At 33.9% G+C, this 21,433-nt stretch overlaps 3 protein-coding genes across 5 annotated transcripts; 1 reads left to right on the forward strand and 2 right to left on the reverse strand.

The window, feature by feature from the left end:
* Window positions 1-201: 201 nt before the first annotated feature.
* Window positions 202-1,201, forward strand: LOC8289767 (chlorophyll a-b binding protein of LHCII type 1). Its single transcript, XM_002524570.3, has one exon. It carries the CDS (start codon window positions 298-300, stop codon window positions 1,093-1,095), a length of 798 nt encoding a protein of 265 aa, XP_002524616.1. The 5' UTR covers window positions 202-297; the 3' UTR covers window positions 1,096-1,201.
* Window positions 1,202-10,753: 9,552 nt separating this feature from the next.
* Window positions 10,754-14,311, reverse strand: LOC8289769 (protein root UVB sensitive 2, chloroplastic). Of its 2 annotated transcripts, none has more exons than XM_002524572.3 (10): window positions 14,151-14,311; window positions 13,906-14,049; window positions 13,186-13,274; window positions 12,990-13,074; window positions 12,678-12,737; window positions 12,495-12,588; window positions 12,264-12,361; window positions 11,870-12,049; window positions 11,418-11,540; window positions 10,754-11,334 (listed from the first exon to the last, which is right to left on the reverse strand). In XM_002524572.3, exons 1-10 carry the CDS (start codon window positions 14,160-14,162, stop codon window positions 10,909-10,911), a joined length of 1,311 nt encoding a protein of 436 aa, XP_002524618.1. In that variant the 5' UTR covers window positions 14,163-14,311; the 3' UTR covers window positions 10,754-10,908. The 2 variants fall into 2 exon arrangements, with proteins under 2 accessions (XP_002524618.1, XP_015578086.1); XM_015722600.2 differs by having other exon boundaries at window positions 13,906-14,037; window positions 14,151-14,310.
* Window positions 14,312-15,469: 1,158 nt separating this feature from the next.
* On the reverse strand, window positions 15,470-19,173 carry LOC8289770 (chromatin modification-related protein MEAF6). Of its 2 annotated transcripts, none has more exons than XM_048377095.1 (8): window positions 18,983-19,173; window positions 18,802-18,896; window positions 18,312-18,412; window positions 17,623-17,692; window positions 16,117-16,144; window positions 15,934-15,994; window positions 15,695-15,823; window positions 15,470-15,604 (listed from the first exon to the last, which is right to left on the reverse strand). In XM_048377095.1, the coding sequence occupies exons 1-7, from the start codon at window positions 18,993-18,995 to the stop codon at window positions 15,718-15,720; spliced, it is 474 nt and encodes a 157-aa protein (XP_048233052.1). In that variant the 5' UTR covers window positions 18,996-19,173; the 3' UTR covers window positions 15,470-15,604; window positions 15,695-15,717. The 2 variants fall into 2 exon arrangements, with proteins under 2 accessions (XP_048233052.1, XP_025014106.1); XM_025158338.2 differs by having other exon boundaries at window positions 15,691-15,823.
* Window positions 19,174-21,433: the final 2,260 nt, after the last annotated feature.

A 21,433-nucleotide genomic window follows, 5' to 3' on the forward strand; every position in this document is an offset into this window, starting at 1 on the left:
TATAATTAAGCATAGAAATGAATTTGACAAGTTGGTGGTCTGAAGTGTGCCAAGTAGAAATGGTACCGACAAATGTCCAAAATCTTCAACTTCCAATGAAATGAGAGACTTAGATACCCAAGATAAGAGGACCCACTCCATAACTCTCTTGATAAGGATATCGATAGTTCTAAGATAAGGAAATTCACAACCTTAACTCCCTATAAGACACCCTCCAAACTCACTTCTATCTTCTACCGCTCTTAAACACCACTCCTACTCGTTCAAGTCTAAAACACTACTCCCTCATTTTTGACAATGGCTACCTCTACAATGGCCCTCTCCTCCCCTTCATTCGCTGGCAAGGCTGTGAAGCTCTCCCCTTCTGCCCCTGAGCTCATGGGCAATGGCCGTGTCTCAATGAGGAAAACCGCCGCCAAGAATGTTTCCTCCGGAAGCCCATGGTACGGCCCAGACCGTGTTAAGTACTTGGGTCCATTCTCCGGTGAGCCCCCATCCTACTTGACTGGTGAATTCCCCGGTGACTACGGATGGGACACTGCTGGGCTCTCTGCTGACCCAGAGACCTTTGCCAAGAACCGTGAGCTCGAAGTCATCCACTGCAGATGGGCCATGCTTGGAGCTCTTGGATGCGTCTTCCCTGAGCTCTTGGCACGCAACGGTGTTAAATTCGGTGAGGCTGTATGGTTCAAGGCTGGATCCCAGATCTTCAGCGAGGGTGGTCTTGATTACTTGGGCAACCCCAGCTTGATCCACGCACAAAGCATCTTGGCCATCTGGGCTTCCCAGGTTGTGTTGATGGGTGCCGTTGAGGGTTACAGAGTTGCCGGCGGGCCACTAGGAGAGGTGACCGACCCAATCTACCCAGGTGGAAGCTTTGACCCATTGGGTTTGGCTGATGACCCAGAGGCATTCGCTGAGTTGAAGGTGAAGGAGATCAAGAACGGTAGATTGGCTATGTTCTCTATGTTTGGATTCTTTGTTCAGGCCATTGTTACAGGAAAGGGACCATTGGAGAACTTGGCTGACCACCTTGCTGATCCCGTCAACAACAATGCCTGGGCATATGCCACAAACTTTGTCCCCGGAAAGTGAGCTTAAAAAAGGAGATTTTTTTTTCCTTTTTTTTCTGTATCACTGTTGGGTTGTGATATAAATTTGTTCAAATGAGAAGTATGGTGTGAATTTTATGTGCTAAAAAGGGGCTTTCTATGTCATTATCTTATGAATAACACTTGCACTGGACAACCAACATTTGAGAGAAAACGCCGCGACAGTAAAATGACAATTAGTGGCAGTGCAACTAATATCAAATTAAAATTAGCATGAAACTTGTGAGATCAGAAAGAGTAAAATGCGCGTTCTAAAGCACCGCTTGTGCCCTGCAAATTCTAGTGGAACATTTCCATCCATCAAAATAGTTGCCGAGATGAGCATGTAATGTTTATAATATGAACTGGACGCAGGGAAAGGAATTAAAGGTTCATTAGTGATGCCAAGGGACTAAAACCGTAGTTAAGATATAATCAATCTGATGTCCTAATTATTTCCCTGTTCATCAGGATTCAACAATGTAAACCGATTTTGAAACTGGAGCGGAATTGTATCGTTGTCAACATCAAAAACACTACAGGCGGAAAAAGAAGTTGAGATTAAGAGTGCTGATACATAAAATATTGTCAGGCGAATCACTGAGATTCTGTCGCTTGTCATGTAAGGACTATTACCGCTAACTTCTGTAAGTGATTTTTTCTGTTATTATTATTTTTGCTTTATTTTTTTAATTATTATATAATAATTTATTATTTTATTTTTTACATCTTGCTCGAGTTTTAGAAACTCGAGTTAGTACTTCTATAATTTTATGTATCAATTAAATAAATATAATTAATGAAATTATAATTTTAAATAATTTAATAAATAAATAATTATTAATTTATTAGACAAATTAAAACTTCAACATACTTATAAATTTAATATGATTTAGGTTAGAATACTCTTTTTTAATATAATATTTTTATTTTTAATATAACTAAACTTCTGCTATATAATATTTAAACGCAATTTAAACAAATCATGCAATACAAATCATCATATCATTATTAAACATGTTAATTCACTAAATATTATAAATAACATAAGGCTATCAAATATAACAACATAATATCTAAAACTCATACTAAAAATTATATATAGATTTTTAAAGTAAGAAATTACAAAACTTACAAATGTAGTTATGCTTACATAATTTTTTACTTATTTATATCTAAATATCATTATATACTATCATATCATAAAAATAATAAAAAAATATCTCTACATAAATTATACATATCATCATATTTATTCATATATTTTACCTCATTTATAACTAACTATAATACAAAAATTTATTACGATAAAAATTATAAATTTTATCGTACTTACAAAACATTTTACTCCTTCGTATCTAAATATTATTATAGAATATTGTAGAAGAAATAATACAAAAATAATTATTACTACAAAAATTATAAATATTATCACAAAAAAAATTAGTCATTCAAATAAAAAAATATTGCACAGCAGAATATTTTTACAAAAATTAATAATATCATCATACTTTAAGAATTTAATTATTTATAATTTTTTAGTTATGTGTATCTAAAAAATCACGTAAAAAAATTCTAAAATATGATTATATAATAACATACAAAAAAAAAGCAAAAAAATAATAACACAAAAATCCATCTACAAAAATTAGGTAAAAGTTCTTACCTTATATAATGAATTTTTATAAACTTCAAGAAAACCTACAAAATTATTATATAATAATACATAAAAAAAATAAAACAGAAAAGTAATAATAGAAAAATTAACTAAAATATTATATTTGCAATTATTATCTTCTTAATTTTAAGGACAAATATTGCATTAATCTTTTCTAAACAAAAGAAAAAGAAAAACTTACGAAAGAAATAAAGAAGGAAGAGTTGAGAGAATTGGTATGCAAGAGAAGGGAGAAACTTTATTCTCTGAGAGAAAAGCTCACGGGTTCTTTATATGTATAGAGCTGAATTTTAATCTTTTTAAAGTTAATTTAGGTGTGCAGCTATCCGCTTGCATGCACTAGCTGCACTGCAATGTCAAGGAATTGATTCCCTGCAAGAAAAAAATAAAGACCCGTCCATCTAAAGCACTGGGTGGACATGGCTGTCCGCCATTCCTTCAGGTGGACAGGTCTTTAATTTTTATTTTTATTTTTTGAATCGGCCCTTTGACCACCTTAGAACTGGGATTTTGCTTCATTATTTTTGTTCTCCAAAAGCACTAAATTGAGACATCAGACAGTATGTTCAAAATGAAGATGATTACATGCGTTTCTGTAGCCAAAGAGAAAGCAGAGGATTACCTGAATGTGGTGCAACTGGGCTTGAGCCAAGAAGTATATACTGACCTCCCAACTCCATCGTTCCTTATATTTCTGCGGCACCAATCTGGTTATGCAGCCTTCCTATTCAATAAAACATAAACGACTTCTAATTCTAAGAATGGAAACTGTTGCATCACAAAATTATGCAGAGTCAAATAACCTCAGGAAAGTAAAGCGTTCACATGGTATTGGTCCGCCCATAATTCGCTTAGAATTTCATTATCAATATTACCATTCACTCTTTCATAATTTTCTAAGAAAATTCAATCCTTTCTGCTTGATTTGAGACAATATCAAAAGTAAAATCCTGATCAGTAAAATAGCATTCTTGCTAAATTTTACACACAGACAACCGAATACAAGAGTTCCAAAGATAAAATGAAAAAAGAAAAGGTAAAAATTTGTTGGATGTTCCTAAGTAGGATTACCAATGGCTGCCTAGCATCCGCAGTGGACAGCCCAAGAAGCCTTCTTGTAGGTAATTTGTTTTCTGCCTTCCCTTGAAGATCATTAGCACCGTACTGAACTTTGAGACAAGTATCAGTCACAGGATTCCACGAATCAGTATCAATTCCATTAAGAATTCCAATGAACTTCTTCGCATGAAAATTAAGAGTTGAATGGAGACCCCTTCCTCCCTGTGAAGAGAACTCAAAAATAGGACATTCCAGACTTAGAAAGTTTAGGACACCGCCATAACAGATGAGGAAGAGCAGCGGGATATCAGAGAAGAGCCCTGCAGTTCTTTGAAATTCTTGAATATACTGATACAGAAAAATAACTTAACTGCAAGCTTATCACATTCTATGTATTTATATGCTTTTGCAGGCACTACCAGAACATATTTTTTAATTTAAGAAAAGCAGAAGATGTAACAGTGCTGCTTTATCAGCCATAGAAGTAATGACTATTTAGATAAATTGCACATAACAGCTGGACATAACATTCAGCAATTTCTTGACAAAAAATTTGGCGTATATGATATGCTTTAATTGATTATTGATATTGAAGCTACTACACGACTTCAGAAGGGCAATTAATTAATTAATCATCTCTTGAAACTTCCATGTGCTCAAGTTATTCAACCATAACATCTCCTGTGAGTGGCAATGTGTGAACTAAAGAACTAGCTACAAGGGAAAGTCCATATCTCAGCAGTCCGCAAACCTTCGGTAGTTAAACTAAATAAACTAAAAGAAACTATCAAAATAGAAATAATGTTCCAATTTTTTATTTTTTTTTATTTTGTAGTAATTTCCGTAGTAATTCCAAGAAAGTTTTTTGAATGAAGTTGCGAATCCAAATTTTGTTTTTGTATAATTTGCCATCAAAATATGATTCCACAGTCACATCTGGGGCCTGCATATGCAATCAGATCATTGAGAATATTCATAAAAAGATATGGTAGTTCAATCGTTCTTCCAGTCAATATTGTAACTCACCCTTAAGTTACCAATACCATCATATTACACGCAATCATATTTAGGCAGAATGATTTCCATGAGGAGTCCTCCTTTTTGCAGTGCTTTGCCAAGACCAGCCACAACATCTCCCAAACCATCAACCTTGTAAGTATGTGAACAAAATAAAATAACAAATGATAAAAATAAGATTATATAACGAAGAAAACAATAAAAGCAAGTGAAAACAGAAATATAAGAAGGAAAACTATGCCCAAAGGACCGAGCTTCTGTTGCATTGGTTGAAGAGATAGTAACATCTACTTGCAACTTTGATAAGAAACTGATGCTACAATATAGAAGTTCAGGAAGTGCACCAACAGTTATGCCCTATGATTCATTTGTGCATGTGTATAAAGAAGATGACGCACAAGAAAAACGAAATGTCTCTGTTTTATCCCCCTACGAGTAACTTGTCAAGAAAGCCCTGCTAACAAACCATACAGGTTTGGGAACTGGGAGTAATAATAAATCAAGTGTTTCACATCACATTTGTTAAAAGCGCCGGTAAAGAGTGTAGAAAAATATGAACCTGATAAAGCAAAATTACAGCTAATAATTTAAGAAAATAAAGATAAAGTAAGACAAAATACACAATAGAACACACAGATTTACGTGAAAAACCTCTAAACAAATTAGGATAAAAACCACGGGCAAGGATAGAAGAATTTTACTATAAGAAAATAATAGGAGTTACAAACTCTCTATTTATAAAGGAGAAAACATTAAAATTCTCTCTTTATAATAGGAGAAAAATAATTGTTTAACTCTCTAATATTTTTCTCTTATTTTTGGGATGATCGAATAACAAGGTGAAGCTTCTATTATATAGGCTTGGAAGGTACCTCAACATTGTTAACTTAGCAATGTGGGAGAAATACTTCTCAAAAATTAATAACTTAACAATGTGGGAGAGATACAAATCCCTAAATATCAACAATCTCCCACTTGAAGATTTGATTAAGGATCAGTCAGATCTTCACACCGTTCTTTCTTCCTTGCCTTTCCATGCTGCTTATACTTTTATCAGGCCACTAGAGGATTGACACCAAATAAATTTATCAGTGTTAACTGCCTTCGTCAAAAAATATGCTAGGTTGTCCTTAGTATGAATTTTTTTCATATCCACAGTGCCCTCTTCCACTTTTTCACGAACGAAGTGATACTGGACTCGTATGTCTTTGACTTTGAATGAAAAGCTGGATTCCTTGCGAGATGCAAGGCACTCTGACTGTCACAGAACAGAGAAATATGCTCTTGTTCATGCTCGAGTTTCTCCATCATCATTTTCAACCATACTGCTTCCTTACTAGCTTGTGTAGCTACTACATATTCTGCTTCTGTTGTTGATGTCGCCACAACTGATTTTGATACCCACTCAGTGAAGTGTGAACACATACCCTGTAGTAGATTTGCTTTTATCAAGATCACCCGCATAATCTGAGTCAACATATCCTCTGATAATAAAGTCTGATCCTCCATAACACAATGCAACATTTGAGGTTCCCTTAACATATCTCAGGATCCTCTTTACAGCATTCCAATGCTCTCTACCAGGATTCGCCATGTACCGACTTACTACTCCCACTGCATGTGCAATGTCTGGTCGTGTACAAATCATCGTGAACATTAACTCCCTACTACTGATGCATACGGTACTCGAGACATTTCCATCCTTCCTTCTTCATTGCTAGGACTCATACTGGAGGATAATTTGAAACTAACAGGAAGTGGGGTAGAGATTGACTTACAATCTTGCATAGTGAAGCGTCGCAAGACCTTCTTCAAATAATTTTTCTGAGAAAGCCAAATTTTTCTATTGTTTCTGTCTCGGTGAATTTGCATCCCTAGAATCTTGTTTGCTGGTCCCAAGTCCTTCATTTCAAATTCCCTAGCCAACTGTGCCTTTAGTTCTTCAATATGATCTTTGTTGGGGCCTGCTACCAACATGTCATCTACATACAACAGTAAGATAATAAAATCACTTTTACCAAATCTCTTGAAATATGCACAAGGGTCTGCATTAAGTCTGTTGTATCCAAGGCTCATGATGAAGGAATCAAATCTCTTATACCAACACCTCGCGCCTGCTTTAGACTGTATAAAGATTTGTTCAACCTATAAACCAAATTCCGCTTTCCTTTTTCTTCAAAACCTTCTGGCTGGAGCATATAAATTTCTTCCTTAAGATCTCCATGAAGAAAAGCTGTTTTCACATCTAAATGCTTTCAGATGTAAGTCAAATGTAGCACACATCGCCAAGACTACTCGGGCAGTTGTTAATCGAACCACAGGGGAAAATATTTCGTTGAAGTCAATCCCTCCCTTCCCGAGCATATCCTTTCACCACCATTCTTGCACGAAACCTCTCCACTTGATCATCACTATTTCTTTTGATCTTAAAGACCCATTTGTTGCCAATGGCCTTTCTTCCTTATGGTAGTGGCACAAGCTCCCAAGTCTTGTTCTTATGTAGAGCTTCCATCTCTTCTTGCATTCGCCATCCAACGAGATGCATCCGAATCGCTTCATTGCTTCTTGGAGAGTTGATGGCTCCCCTTCCCTCGGTTAGAAGGCGATGTCGACATTCTTTGTCTATATCATAATCTTTCCGCCAGTTGGTGTAAATTTTATACGTTTTCCCTTTTCAAGTTCGACACTTCAAACTCAATTTGGTTCTTCCTCTTCGTGCTTGGAAGAATCTTCTTCCCGTAGACTTTCTTTCCACTTGTATAGTTGTAGTCTCCGAATTTTCTTTTGAAGTGCTATCATCTTCTCCCTTCAATTTATCTTCTAAGAAGATTACATCCCTGCCGATTATAACCTTGTGGGCGTTGGGATCCCATGACGATACCCTTCACACCATCAAAGATATCCCAAGAACAAACACTTCCCCGGATTTTGGATCTAGCTTTGTAGTTTCTTGGGTATTATACATCACATACGGGACTTCCAAATATATGGAGGTTTGAATAATCAATCGGCTTCCCAGTCCACATCTCCATCGGTGTCTTTTGATCAATTCTTTGTAGATGGAGACCTAGGTTAATCACATAACAAAGTGTGTTAACGCCTCAATGCCTTATTTAGGCCTGCGAGCTCCCAACAATGCTCTAGTTCTTTCTAACGAGTTTTGTTCATCCGCTCTGCCACTCCATTTTGTTGAGGAGTGTATGCCGTGAAACGCCTCTTTATGCCTTCTTGCAAAAGCTATTAAATTCATTACACTGTGTATTCTCCTCCATTATCTGTCCTCGAACACTTGATCTTATTGCCTGAATCAAGTTCAACCCGCGCTTTATAAGTTTTGAAAACTGCAAATACATCTCCCTTGCTCTTGATAGGATACACCCAACATCTCCTGGAGTAATCATCGATGAAGGACACAAAGTACTTAGCTCCTCCTAGTGATAAAACTGGTGCTTGCCATACATCAGAGTGAACTAATTCTAGAACATTCTTGCTTCTAGAATTGGATGTATTGAACTGTAGTCGATGCTGCTTGCTTTTTATGCAATGCTCACAAAAGGGTAATGACACCTTTGTGAGACCAAAAAGTAGATTTTTCTCAACAAGAACCTTCATGCCTTGTTCAGACATATGTCCAAGCTTCTGATGCCACACCAGTGCAGATCTCTCGCTTGAACTACTTGAAGCAATAGATGCTTCTGCTTCATGCATAGTCTCTCCCAAAAATATATACAAATTAGCAGCAATTTTTTCTCCTTTCATAATTACAAGCGCTCCTCGGCTAATCTTCATGATTCCTTTCTGAACTTTGATAATGCAATTAAGATCATCCAGCTGTCCCAGAGATAACAAATTCTTCTTCAGACCTTCCACATGTCGCACTCCTTGAATAGTGCGGACTGTACCGTCATGCATCTTCAACCTGATGGTTCCAATGCCTATGATCTTTAAGGCATTATCTTCATAACTATACACAGATCCTCCTAAGATAGGTTCATAATGATGGAACCACTCTCTTCGAGAGGTCATGTGATAAGTTGCTCCTGAGTCAAGAAGCCATACATCAGCAAATCTCTTCCTGCTCTCAGTTGATATTGCTGCTTCACAGCACAATACATTTCCATCATCCGAAGTGTATGCCACATTCCCTTGTCTTCAGATGACCTTTCTTACCACAATGGTAGCATTTATAATTCTTATTACTCTTTGATTTTGGTCTACCAAGATTATGACTCCCATTTGGGCCACGTTCTGTTGATCTCCCTCTCATCACCATCAAGGCTTCCACTTGTTGTGAACCTGCCTTCTTGTCCTCCTTATTCTTTCGCCGATTTTCTTCTTCAAGAATAGCGGCTGCTATATCATCAAAGACTAGAATTTCAGTAACAACATTATTTATCAAACTGATGATGAGTTGATCATACGAATCAGGTAGACTTTGGAGTAGAAGTTCTGCACGTTCTTGTGACTCTATTTTATAGCCCAAAGATGTGAGTTGAGAAAATAGAGTATTCAAGACATTAAGATGCTCTGTCACTGAAGTAGATTCTAACATTCTTAAGGTGTAAAGTTTCCTCTTAAGGAAAATTTTGTTGTGTAATGACTTGGCCTCGTACAGTCTAGTGAGGTGGTCCCAAATCTCCTTTCGCTTTTCTTTTCTTCTATCTTGGACAAGATCCCATCTGCAAGTGCCGGGATGAAGGTTTGCAATAGCATTCCCATCCATCTCGTTCCACTTATTATCATCCTGTGAGTGTTGTCGATCGCTCACCGATAGCAAGACAATTGTCTTTTCTCAATCTGACCTTTATTTTTAATTTCCACAGTGAGAAATTACACCCGTTGAATTTTTCAATCTCAAATTTTGCCGCCATTGCTTCTATCACAAACGGTGCCTTTTAGCTTGTAAAATGAACCGCAGTAATGAACACAACTCACTAGGTAAGTTCCCAGGAAAGACTAGAGGGTCACAAGCGGACCTCTTAAGTACCAATCTCCTTAGACAGAATCTTCCCTAAATTGTAAGTGTTCTTACTACTCCACACAAGCTCTTTTGCACCAAAGAAACCTCAAAAAAACCCTCTTATGATGTGAAAGATCAAACTGAGCTGTAACCACCGAAGCTTAAGAAATTTCTTGCCAACCTGGTTCTGATACCAATTGTAGAAAAATATGAACCTGATAATCACAGCTAATAATTTGAGAAAATAAAAATAAAGTAAGACAAAATACACAATAGAACACACAGATTTACGTGGAAAACCCCTAAACAAATTAGAGTAAAAACCACGGGCAAGGATAGAAGAATTTTACTATAAGAAAATAATAGGAGTTGCAAACTCTCTATTTATAAAGGAGAAAACATTAAAATTCTCTCTTTATAATAGGAGAAAAATAATTGTTTAACTCTCTAATATTTTTCTCTTATTTTTGGGATATCGAATAACAATGTGAGGCCTCTATTATATAGGCTTGGAAAGTACCTCAATATTGTTAACTTAGCAATGTAGGAGAAATACTCCTCAAAAATTAAATGTAGCCTCGCGATCCTCACACCCACAAATTCTAATTCTAATGCTATATTTAGTTGAAATCTATAAAAAAAAAAAATAATTTTATTTAAAAAAAAGATATAATAGAAAAAATAAAATAAAAATAATAAAATTAAAAGAAATACTTTAGTGTTACAGAATCTATTAATTTACTAATGTGAAATTTATTTAGAAATTCTATATATTTTAATAAAATTTAATTTAACTATAACAAATTCCATACAAATTTAATTATATAGAATATTAAATTAACTTTCACCCTATTTAAAATATTTAAATTTTAAATTTACAAATAAATTTTGTAAATTTTATAAATTTTAACCAAAAACTGTATAAATAATATGGGTGTGAAAGAATAGTTCAATAAATGTGAACTCTCTGAAATAATACTAATTTATATTGTACAGATCTTGATCTGCTTTCCCTACTCAGTTTTTTTCTTTTTTTTTTTTATTTTTAAATCAAAGAATCTTCCTATCTTTAAGGAGCAGACTATCATCGAAATCTAGAAATGCTACCACGCGAAACGGCTTCCTACTCCATCCAGAAAGCGATCAGTGTGCCACCCTTTGGCCTGCAGTTCAGACAAAAATGAGTCGAACGTGCTGTTCATTTTCTCGTAAGCATCTTGCAAGACACTAGGGGTGCACATGTGGGAAGACTTCTCCATACTTGTAGCATAAGCCGCAACTAGCCATCCCCTCAATGCATCTTCACCAGAAGCATTTTGCTCCAGTACCATGTCAGTCCATGTATTTCCACGATTCAAAAGAAACTTCTCCTCTGGAAAAATATCTTTTAATTCATGAACTTTCGAAGGTGTAAAAGCTTTGTGCAAAGCCCGCCCCACTTTTACATTGCCAGCATCTTCAATGAGTCTCCCCGGAAAAATGAGATCTTCCCGGTACCTTAAATCAGCAGGACTTGATATCTTTCCTGCCTGGGTTTGATTGCAACAGTAAGAATTAGGCAGATGGAAATAAAAAGCAAGTACAGATATACTATTGAGAACTTAAATCAAACCTTGACATAATCAGCTACAATCATGGCAGTCCTCTGTGGGTTCAGTGTATTGACAGGAGCAGCTCGCATTTCTTCAACAACGCTAAAAACATGTAGAATAGAAAGAAGAGGGCCAACCACCAACTGCAAGAAAAATGACAACTAGAATATCAAGATCGTTGTCAAAGAGGAATATTACACGCCTTACAATCCAGAATTTCTTTTTCAAAAGACAAAAACAGAAGAATACTCATTCTTCTCTCTTTCGTAGTAGTTGTAGGTATATAAGAATATATACTAGTTCATGAAAGCAATTCTGAACCTCCAGCACAACATGCTAGTTGAAGAGATTAAATAAGGTTAAACTAACATTTGTAGAAACAAATATGGAAATAACTTTCAATATCAAGAAGATACATTGCCCTACGATAAATTCACAGCCTGATATCAGGGAATAATGATAAACTCCATACCTTCCCCTGAATTGATGAACAAACAGTTGATGCTAATTGAATCCCAACTCCTAATCCAACAACATTAAAAAGTGTTGAAATAGCCTCCCCTTTTGCAAATAGGTCACTTAGATTGCCTTCTTTTGCAAACGATGAATATATCGGTAGTCTTGTTGCTCTCGCTGCAACTACTGCCATTCCCTATCAAATTAAATGAACAAGTAAAATCAACACAGAGAAATGTAACAATGGAAGGCATACAGAGAGACAGGAGATGGAAAAGCATAATTGCAGTGAAAATGGAACTATTAATTGCAAAGCAGATGTAGTACAACTGCAACAAATTCCAATAATTTCCAAATAAGTCAGGTTAACACTTTTGTTCAGATAAAATTGTTCTTAACTAGAAACAGACCTTTGCAAAATTACCAAGGCCAGCAACCTCAAGAAAAAGATGAGGACATAAGGGAGAAAGAACTTCCAAGCCAGTACCCAAGTCATACAGCACGTCAGCTGCAATTAGAGACCATCTAACCATAAATAGGTAATACATGACTTAAAGATAACTCCAGCTCAAAATCAGCAAAAGATGAAACTTGACCACATATACAGGGAGGAAAGAAAGATTATATGGACAAGATAAAACCTAGTATTCTCCAACGTTTAGGCTCTGAGTCCATTCTCGCACCCAAATTGCTACATATTAGCTTTCCCACGTGCTGCATCCCATCTTTCAATACCTGCTCATAAACAAAAAGAATGAAAAAATCTTGACATATTGCTATTAATTAGCCTAAAAGTTTACTGTTCACTTGAGCAATGAACTTACCCAACTGACAGCAGTTGCTTGTGCAGGCGTAGGACGCAAGCCTGCAGCAAATAGCAGAGACTGCAAAGCAGTAAGAAAATAGAGAAATGATCCCCACATTATAGTTGTAAAAGAGAAAAAAATACTGGTGTGCATCATGAAGCTGTGAAAGAGCAGTTTCTAAACGATTAACCAAGAGAATCATACTCAGCAATGAATAAAGAGGGATATTTAGTCATAAGGAATAAGGACTATAAACTTGACAAAAAAAAAATGAAGTCACTATAATGATTTAGAATGTGACAGAGTAGTCTATATGTACTGCAATAAAACCTGAGTTGACAGCACAGACAATGCTGCACTGGATAAGTGCTGGAGCGCCCGAAACTGTGTGTATCTGAGGTATCCCTCATTCACGCTGCATTGGAAAACACCAGGAGCTAAATAAAGAAAAGCCGTCTGCCTTAGCTTTTTGTTTTGCAAGCTGCTAAGAAGCCTATGCTCCAATGTTGAATATCAGATCGCTTACCTGTATGGATATCCAGATGGAAAAAATTTATTCTGGAACGATTCAACCACGCGATGAAACATTGATCTTGAATCATCAATTACCTTCATCTATACCATCATAATTGTAAAAAAAGTGAAAAGAAGGAAAAAGAAAAAAGAAAGGAAGAAAGATACAAATCAGTCATTCAAACAAGTTAAAGAAAGCATAGGTCAAATTTAAAATCAACATAGAAATTGCAAGAAAGAGCAGTGAGCATCTTATATTATGTCCATCGCTTCTCTACGAATGATATAAAGCAAAATAAATGACCCAGTACAAAGTAAATCTTCTATTCTTAAGTGGGGAAAAAAGCATCTTTAGCGGTTATCTAGCTTGGGAGTTCCCTAATCTATTCCAAAAGGCGAAATTATTCTTTTAGGAATTCCCTTTTTCCCAGTCAAGCTAGGCCAAAAGTACAATTAAGATAACAACGCATCAAACCAGTTCTTCATTATTAATACCTCATCACCCTACTACCATATAACTTCAAAAAGCAGCAAATTTTATATCACACATTGGCTTGTTCATAATTTTTTTTTTTTTCAAAAAGACCATCATGAAGTACTTCACATAACCACCATCAAAAGAAAAGGACCTGGAATAGTCGATTATTTCATATGCTTAGATATAATGTACGCCAGACGTTTGCAAAAAGGCGCAGCTCTTTTCAAACGAGTTTAAGGAAAAAAAAAAACTTACAGAGATTCGACCATCTGGCTGAAACTGGAAGTGACGTGAGACAGAATCAGAGGTTTCAATCCAGTGAACTGGCAATTCAGGTAGTGGTGGTGGTGGTAACAGCGGTGCCTTGTCTGGCTCCTTCTTTTGCATCTTAATGGTGTTCTTGTTTTAAGAGAAAAGAAACATCAAAATGGAAACAGCAAAGAAATGGAGCAGAATGAAGAGTAAAGTAATTTAGAGATTTAAGATATAACAAGAATTACCAGCAAATTCATGACTGCCTAAGCAAGGATAAGACTTGCGACTTTCAGCGCAGAGCTACATTTTAGGGAACACAGTCGCTGGAGATGATAAAAAGCAGCGAAGAACATATCACTAAACAAAACGACACCGTTAAGAACTACGAGCGGTCCAAGATCAATGCAGTCAAAGATTGAATTGATGAAGGGAAGTACAGTCTAATCTTTACTCTTATTATAAGTATCAACCTCAATTAAAATAACTTTTTTTTAATCAAATTAAGGTAAAATTAGATTTTAATTCTTTTAGAACTCAACTATACTAATATAAAGATTTTAATTTAATTAAATTTTGCACTTAAATATAAATTAAAAATTAGAATTGTAAGGTATATACAACCGTGCAACTTGATTTAAAATATATTAAAAATAATAATAAATATAATGATTTATGTAGCATAATTAAGCAATTAATTATACATATTATATGTCATCATTTCATTCAATCATATACTTCTATTATTTAAATATTTAATCATTTATTATAATTCTTAATTTTCTCAATTTATTTTTGTTTTTAAGTTGGAGATGAGTCAGCTCTGATTGGCTTTGTTCATCCAAAAGCCCAACATATTGAGTCAGCTCCTATAGAGTATGCTTGTGCTACATTTTAATGGTAAACAGTTATTGGCAGTCTTATTGACACTCTTTTGACCTTGGAGTGTACTAACATTTCACACTCTCTGACCTTTTAAAGTAATTTGAAAACGCAAGTCTCATTTATGCAGCAAAACTTCTTCTTTTTCTTTTCCCCAACAAAAGGGTCTTTTGTATCAGTACAAAGAGAGAAATAACTCTGTTATAGCGGTGAGTTCTAAAAATATAATAATTTTTTTCAAATTTTAAAGATGTAATTGAACTATTTTAAAATTTAAATTTTGTCGATCATAACTTCATAAACCCTAGGCACTGAATATGAGCCATCTGAACTGAAACTAGTTTCCATTGTAAGCACAAAATTTGCAAACTATACCCATGGGAGAGTATAACCAAAAATCCTAAAAGAGAAGAGTCCTTAGATCTAACCAAAGAGAAAGAGAAACATAATTCCTTGGATCTAACCAAACATATTATTGAAAAAGAAACACTAAGCAACAAAAGAAACAACTGGAAAGGGCCATCACCGACCAAGAAAAGAATAGTCAGCAATGGCCCTGAAAAGACATGAAAAGGAAAAGTCAGGGGCCTTTGGAGAGTGAGAAAGGAGGGAAATCGATGAGCCCTTTCTAGTTTCTATGGTTTACTAAACAATGTCCTTCTTAATTGTTTCCAAGAGCACTATGGAGATCAGATTATTCAATTTTGTCATTGTCCAAACAGTAAAGCATGAGCAATTTTACAGTAGAAACATTTCTTTTTACAGAACACAAAACTGTCTTAAACAAACAGGAGCAACCAACAGGATTAGTTCTCAGTGCCTGAACAATGTCAAAGGAGAAGAGATATTAACAAGAATTCAAAGAACCAATTCTGCTCTAAGGTCTTCATTCGTACAAAGTCTCACCCATCATATCATCTGGCTACACCAATTTTACAGAGTCAAATCAGGATCATCATCATAGTCAAAATCTGGATCAGCTGCAGGCCTGGTTCTCTTAGCTTCTCTTGGTCCACCTCTTCCCTTCTTTGGTTTTCCCCTGGCAATATATTAGATATATGTACATGTATTATATTCTACAAAGCATCATTATCGACATTAATAGTTTAATAACATAATATGCAGATTAGTTTAAATTTCAGCACTTACTGCCCATTTGCATATATCCCTCCGCCCCTGGGACGACCTACACCATATTCTGATCTCCCATCTATGATAAACGCAACAGAAAAATAAACAACAAAGAAAACTAAGACAAAGGAAGTTGCCAATACATCTGCGTAAATATGGATTAAGGAAAAGTTGCCTATGCATCTGTATATATGGGCTCACCATCACGTCCCGCTGCTTGCTCCTCAGCCTGACCATAGGAAAAAAACAAGGAGTGCCAGAAAATTTTCAAGAACATATTAGACATAACTTCCTAACAAAATTAGAAAAAGAAGAAAAACCAATTAAAAGGGATCTTCTCCCCCTTTTCTGAAAATAGATGGATTTTAGTGGTGTAGCACAAAAGAAGATTCCTAACAGAAAGCCTTCAATACATATCTGATTAACTTTTCCGCAGAATTAAGCAGCACCATCAACCAAAACCTCCAACAAATTTTGGGATGAAAGAATGAAGAAGTTAAAGGCAGAAGAAGAATATCATCATCATGTACAACACTATTGCTCCTCTCTATTCTCTACTTAGATCATAATGCTGTTTAAGTTGATTAATCCAAACGTTTGTTTCACCAAGTGCTTCATTCTTCTCAAATTCCTGGAACAAGTTCTTTGCGTGTTCCAAAGGCTTTAAGCCCCTTTGCCACAAGGTAAAGTATGGTCAGTTCATAATTTATCTTATCACATCCTGATTAACAAATCCTACAATGATGGTGGATCAGACAGTACATGAAACATTTCTATTTAGATGAGCATGGCATACCATCATCACTTTGCATACTGCAAAAATATAGCACAGTGAGTCGCACATCCCAACAGAGGATATATCCATTTCACCACCACATTCTTACTCTTTCAAATTTGCATATAAAACAAACTCTTTGCACTGAAAGCTTCAGTGCTGCAACTGTGACAGAACAGCAAAATAGAAAACCAAGTAATGTGACCACATCTCAATCTTTCTCATGAAGAGACATCCAATCATGACTCTACTTAAGTTCATCCGTTACTAAGATTTAAGAACTGAACCTGAAACTTTTCGCTTGGAAATGGCATTCACATCAAAACCTCCAAAAGTCCTATCCATATGTTAAATATGGTATTGCAAAAGAATAAATATTCAAACCAACAGAACTTTTAGAGTAGCATGACTACCTTTCTAAATTTAGTCATAAGTATTGAAACGAAATAAGGGAAGTAGTCCTGAGTTTTACAAAAGGCGGCTTTTGATCAACAAGATATATCTTTAAAATGAGCTGCATGTTTCCAAGAGTAAGCAACAGCAGGGGCTATAAGTGGCCTTGATACACATGCACAAGAAGCTGAGATTAAATTAATAATGCATGAATGGACAGATGAATTTAGCAGGATTTATTTTCTCTTTCTCTTTTCTAAAAAGAAAAGTACAAATGCTCATAGATAATCTTTTGTCCCCTTTGAAGTTCAGAAGATGACAGTTCAAGATCAAATGATATTACTTTCTAATTAGACATGCTCATTAAACATAATTAGATAATTGGTGAAAAACTCCAAGCCCTTGCTTTGTCTATCATTGGGAAGTAATTTGATGAAGAGAAGGGGAAAATGGGAGTGGGGAAAGAAAAGAAAAATTAGAAAGAAAAAGAAAACACTGGACATTCTACCGCTACAACATTAAAGATTCAGAGTACATACTGCTGGTGAGGTGACAGAAGATAATGAGAAAAGCCTATCTTCAGGCTGGAACTTCCTAGACCGCTTCAACCTGAAGCAACAAGTGTGAAGAAACTCATGTTAGTTATACAAAATCCAGTATTTACCATGATGCAACTGAATCTGACCTCCAGAAATTCATATACAATCTTACATCATTTTATTAAATGCTAGAAGTAATAGTATTAACTCCATTCATGTGATGTTCCAGTATCTTAACACAAGGAAACTTGCAATAAATTGATTTGATTATCAAGGAGATCTACAACCTCAAACAGACGTTATCTGCAGCAGAAGAAAACCTCTCATGCTAAAAGTTAATGAGATGGAGCATTTAAATCTTAAATAGAAACAGGATCTTTAGTTCCTTTTTCTGAAGAAGACTGTAATGTGGAACAATAATGATAAATGCAGCATCAGGGAGAAACTTTAGACTAAACTGGAAATTTGACAGATTAATAAAGTACTCAATGCAGTAACTTTCTATAAATTAAATAGTTTCTTTTTTCTGGATGAAGCTATCAGCATGAATTTTTATATAAATATACCAAAGGAATAAGGAAAAGAAAAAGGGAATCGAATTATAATTCCAAGTAAAGAGGTAAATGCTAGAGCGACAACTCTCATCAAAGAGGGAAAACAAAGAAAATTGAATAATAGGCAATCCATACAGTGCAGTATTCTTAGATGAAGATAGGAACCCTTCGAAACCTTTCAATACATTGCCACACTGACTTGGATCCTGTAAATAGTTTGTCTCCATATCATAGACCTGAAGATTAAGGAAAGGAAGTATGCTGTCCGTTTAGAATTATACAAAAGGAACCATTCATCATCAAACAAAAGATAGAAGTAAATTTTTTAGCTCAAAAGTGCCATGTGCTTTACTAATGGCACTAACCCCTGAGACTAAAGAAAAACACACATCAATGCACCAAATTGCTAGCTAGAGATGAAAAAGGAAAACCCAGATAAATTCAACCTAATTTTGAACTAATTACTTTAAAGAATCAAACTTCGTAGGCAATGTGACAGACCCAAATAAAATTAAATCGTCTTAGTTACAATAATTAATAATATTCCAAATCTCCAAATCAAAAAACTTTAAGGAAAAAAAAAGAGAAAAGAAAAGAAAAGAAAGAAAAAATTACAAATAGAAACCTGCTTTTCGATGCTGCGAAGCTCATCGTGAAGCTTGTCTCTTTTGCCAATAAGAGAAGCCAGCAATGCAGTTGGGTTTGAAGAGCCTCTCAGCCCTGATTTTATTATCATCACTCAGCACAAACACAAAATAAGAGGCTTTTATTATGCAGCAAAACAACGTTATAAAAAGTAAAGTTACCTTCATGATCCATAATTTTCGCGCGAAATATTTGAACAATCTATGATCAACAGCGTTGGTGATTAGAACCCTAAAACCCCCAAGCCTATTTGATGTTTTTGTCTCAAATTGAATGAATTAACGTTGATCACTTTTTGATATTATCTCCTACAGTAATGTCTATTAGTCTTACTATACACCAACCAGCGGATGTGCTAGATTCGATCCATTCTCAATCAGTTACAAAATAAATAGACTATTAATACAGAATTTTTAGGCCATATCGAATCAGACAGATTTGAAGGTAAATAAATTTTAAATTCAAGCAATATATATATATATAAATTTATGAAACTTAAATATTTTTAATATATATATTTAAATTTTAATATAAATATTTTATTTTAATATTTATTTTTAACATATAAAATTTAAATTTATATATAATTTATAATTTTTTATTAATTTATTAATTGATAAGTTAAAACACTATTTTAATTTTAAAAATAATATATTTACTATATTATCTAATCAGATTATAATACTAATTTTACTCTAAAAATTAGCATATTAGTTATATTTTAATATTATATTAACTATTAATTTTATAATTAAATAATAATTTAAATTCTAAAAAAATATTTTATATTATATTTTTAACATTATATTTAATAATAAAATAATTTTTTAATTATATAATAAATTTTTAATTTTAAAAGTAATATTATTAATTATATCAAATCTAAATTTTTTTAGAAAGATAAGAACATTTGAAAGTAATAATTTACTATTATTTTCAAAATTTTATAAATTAATATTAAATTTTTATTAAATATTAAATTATATTTTATTAATTTAATTTTATAGTTAAAATAATAATAATAATCGTGGAATGCACGAATAAATAATTGATTTTAATTAATTAATTAAATAAATAATTATAAAAAATCTCACAATTTAATTTATTATCATATTTAAGTTAATAAAGAGCTAACAATTCAACATATTTAGATAAAATCAATATTTATAAACATGATAAATAAGGATATATTTTATCATTGCATCCAAGTCAAAAAGGAAATGAATAGCTTCTAATTAAAAATTTAAACTCAATTAGATATATTTTTTTAAAAAAATCATAATATTAGTAAACTTGATCTAATTCTAAATTTTGATAGACTTATTAGTTTTACTTTTATAATTAGTTATAGAAAATAAGTAATTAAAATTGATATTTAATTTAGTTTCAAAATTTTAGAGTTTTTTTCCACCTATATAATTGTCCCCGAGAAAAATTGCATGTAGCATATTAAGTACAAATGATGGCACTAAATTATAAATAAATTTTTAAATAAATGTTTATCTTCACAATATTTTTTTTATTTTTAGGTTTTATTAATAATAAAAAATATGTGATTCTTAACTTATTTAAAAAATAATAATATTATTTTATATAAATGATAAATATAATTTAATAGTTTGTTGGATGGTTTTTTTCTTTCTTTTAATCCCTTTTTTAATGTTGAATTGGGATTGTAAATCAAAATCATCCCAAAACCGGTGTCGAACCAAAACATTTAAAAAAAGAAGTACCGGACCGGTCACAGTTTCTACCACTTCCCATCGAGCCAACACGATAACCTTTACCGGTCAAACTGTAAACAGAATACGCGGCGAGCAGACAAAGCTCCAAGTCCTTACACGTGCATGGAAGTGGGGTTCGCGAATGCACGTATATAGAGAAGATGAGGAAAAGGAAATGGATGATGATCGAGCAAGCACTGAAGATGGACGGTGATGATGATGTGGGTGGTGGGGATGGAGTGGAGAGTAGAGTAGGAGCGGTTCCTGTAAGGTAATGCAATAATACTTAAGATTCTGTGGTGAGCCCCTTTGATCAAGAAGTCGGAGTCAACGTCGGGCAATTGGTGGAAAATAATAATAATAATAATAAATAAATAAAAAAAAAGGAAGCGTCAATACAACGCACCGCCCCTCTCTCCAACTTTGTTCTATTATCCTTTTTCTTTTTGTTTTGGTAGACAGCCCTTTTCAAATGATTTTGCTTTACTGTTCTATTATTCTGTTAAATTGATTTCTTTTAAGAAACATTACTATAAAAAAAAGAGTCGGTTCAAAATGTATTATTCCAGTTGAAATGAAAAATAAAATAAGAAAAACCATAAAAGGAAATCTGATTTAACAAAAGAAAAAAAGAAAACAATTAATGATTATATTATTATTAATAAATATCCTAAAGATAAAAAGGAGCTTAAATTTGGGCAAAGATTGGGATTGCGATATGCAAGTAGAGACTAGAGAGGACCACGTCAACTTGCGGCATGTGAATTTGATTATTAAATAAATATTATTATTAAAAAATATATATAATATATATATATATATATAGCCATGATAATAACAGAAAATTTATTTATTAATCTAGCAGGAAAAAGAGGTTATTATGGGACA

Source organism: Ricinus communis, chromosome 7, assembly GCF_019578655.1.
Source record: "Ricinus communis isolate WT05 ecotype wild-type chromosome 7, ASM1957865v1, whole genome shotgun sequence".
NCBI classification, from domain to species: Eukaryota; Viridiplantae; Streptophyta; class Magnoliopsida; order Malpighiales; family Euphorbiaceae; genus Ricinus; species Ricinus communis.

Coding starts and splice junctions, on each gene's coding strand:
- LOC8289767 (XM_002524570.3), top strand. CDS start 298: ATGGCTACCTCTACAATGGCCCTCTCCTCCCCTTCATTCGCTGGCAAG.
- LOC8289769 (XM_002524572.3), bottom strand. Junction 12,738..12,989: donor TGTCTGTGCTGTCAACTCAG/GTTTTATTGCAG, acceptor ACTGCTTTGCAG/TCTCTGCTATTTGCTGCAGG. Junction 12,050..12,263: donor GCCTTGGTAATTTTGCAAAG/GTCTGTTTCTAG, acceptor TTAATTTGATAG/GGAATGGCAGTAGTTGCAGC.
- LOC8289770 (XM_048377095.1), bottom strand. Junction 17,693..18,311: donor TCATCTAAGAATACTGCACT/GTATGGATTGCC, acceptor TTGTTGCTTCAG/GTTGAAGCGGTCTAGGAAGT. Junction 15,995..16,116: donor GCAAGCAGCGGGACGTGATG/GTGAGCCCATAT, acceptor CGTTTATCATAG/ATGGGAGATCAGAATATGGT.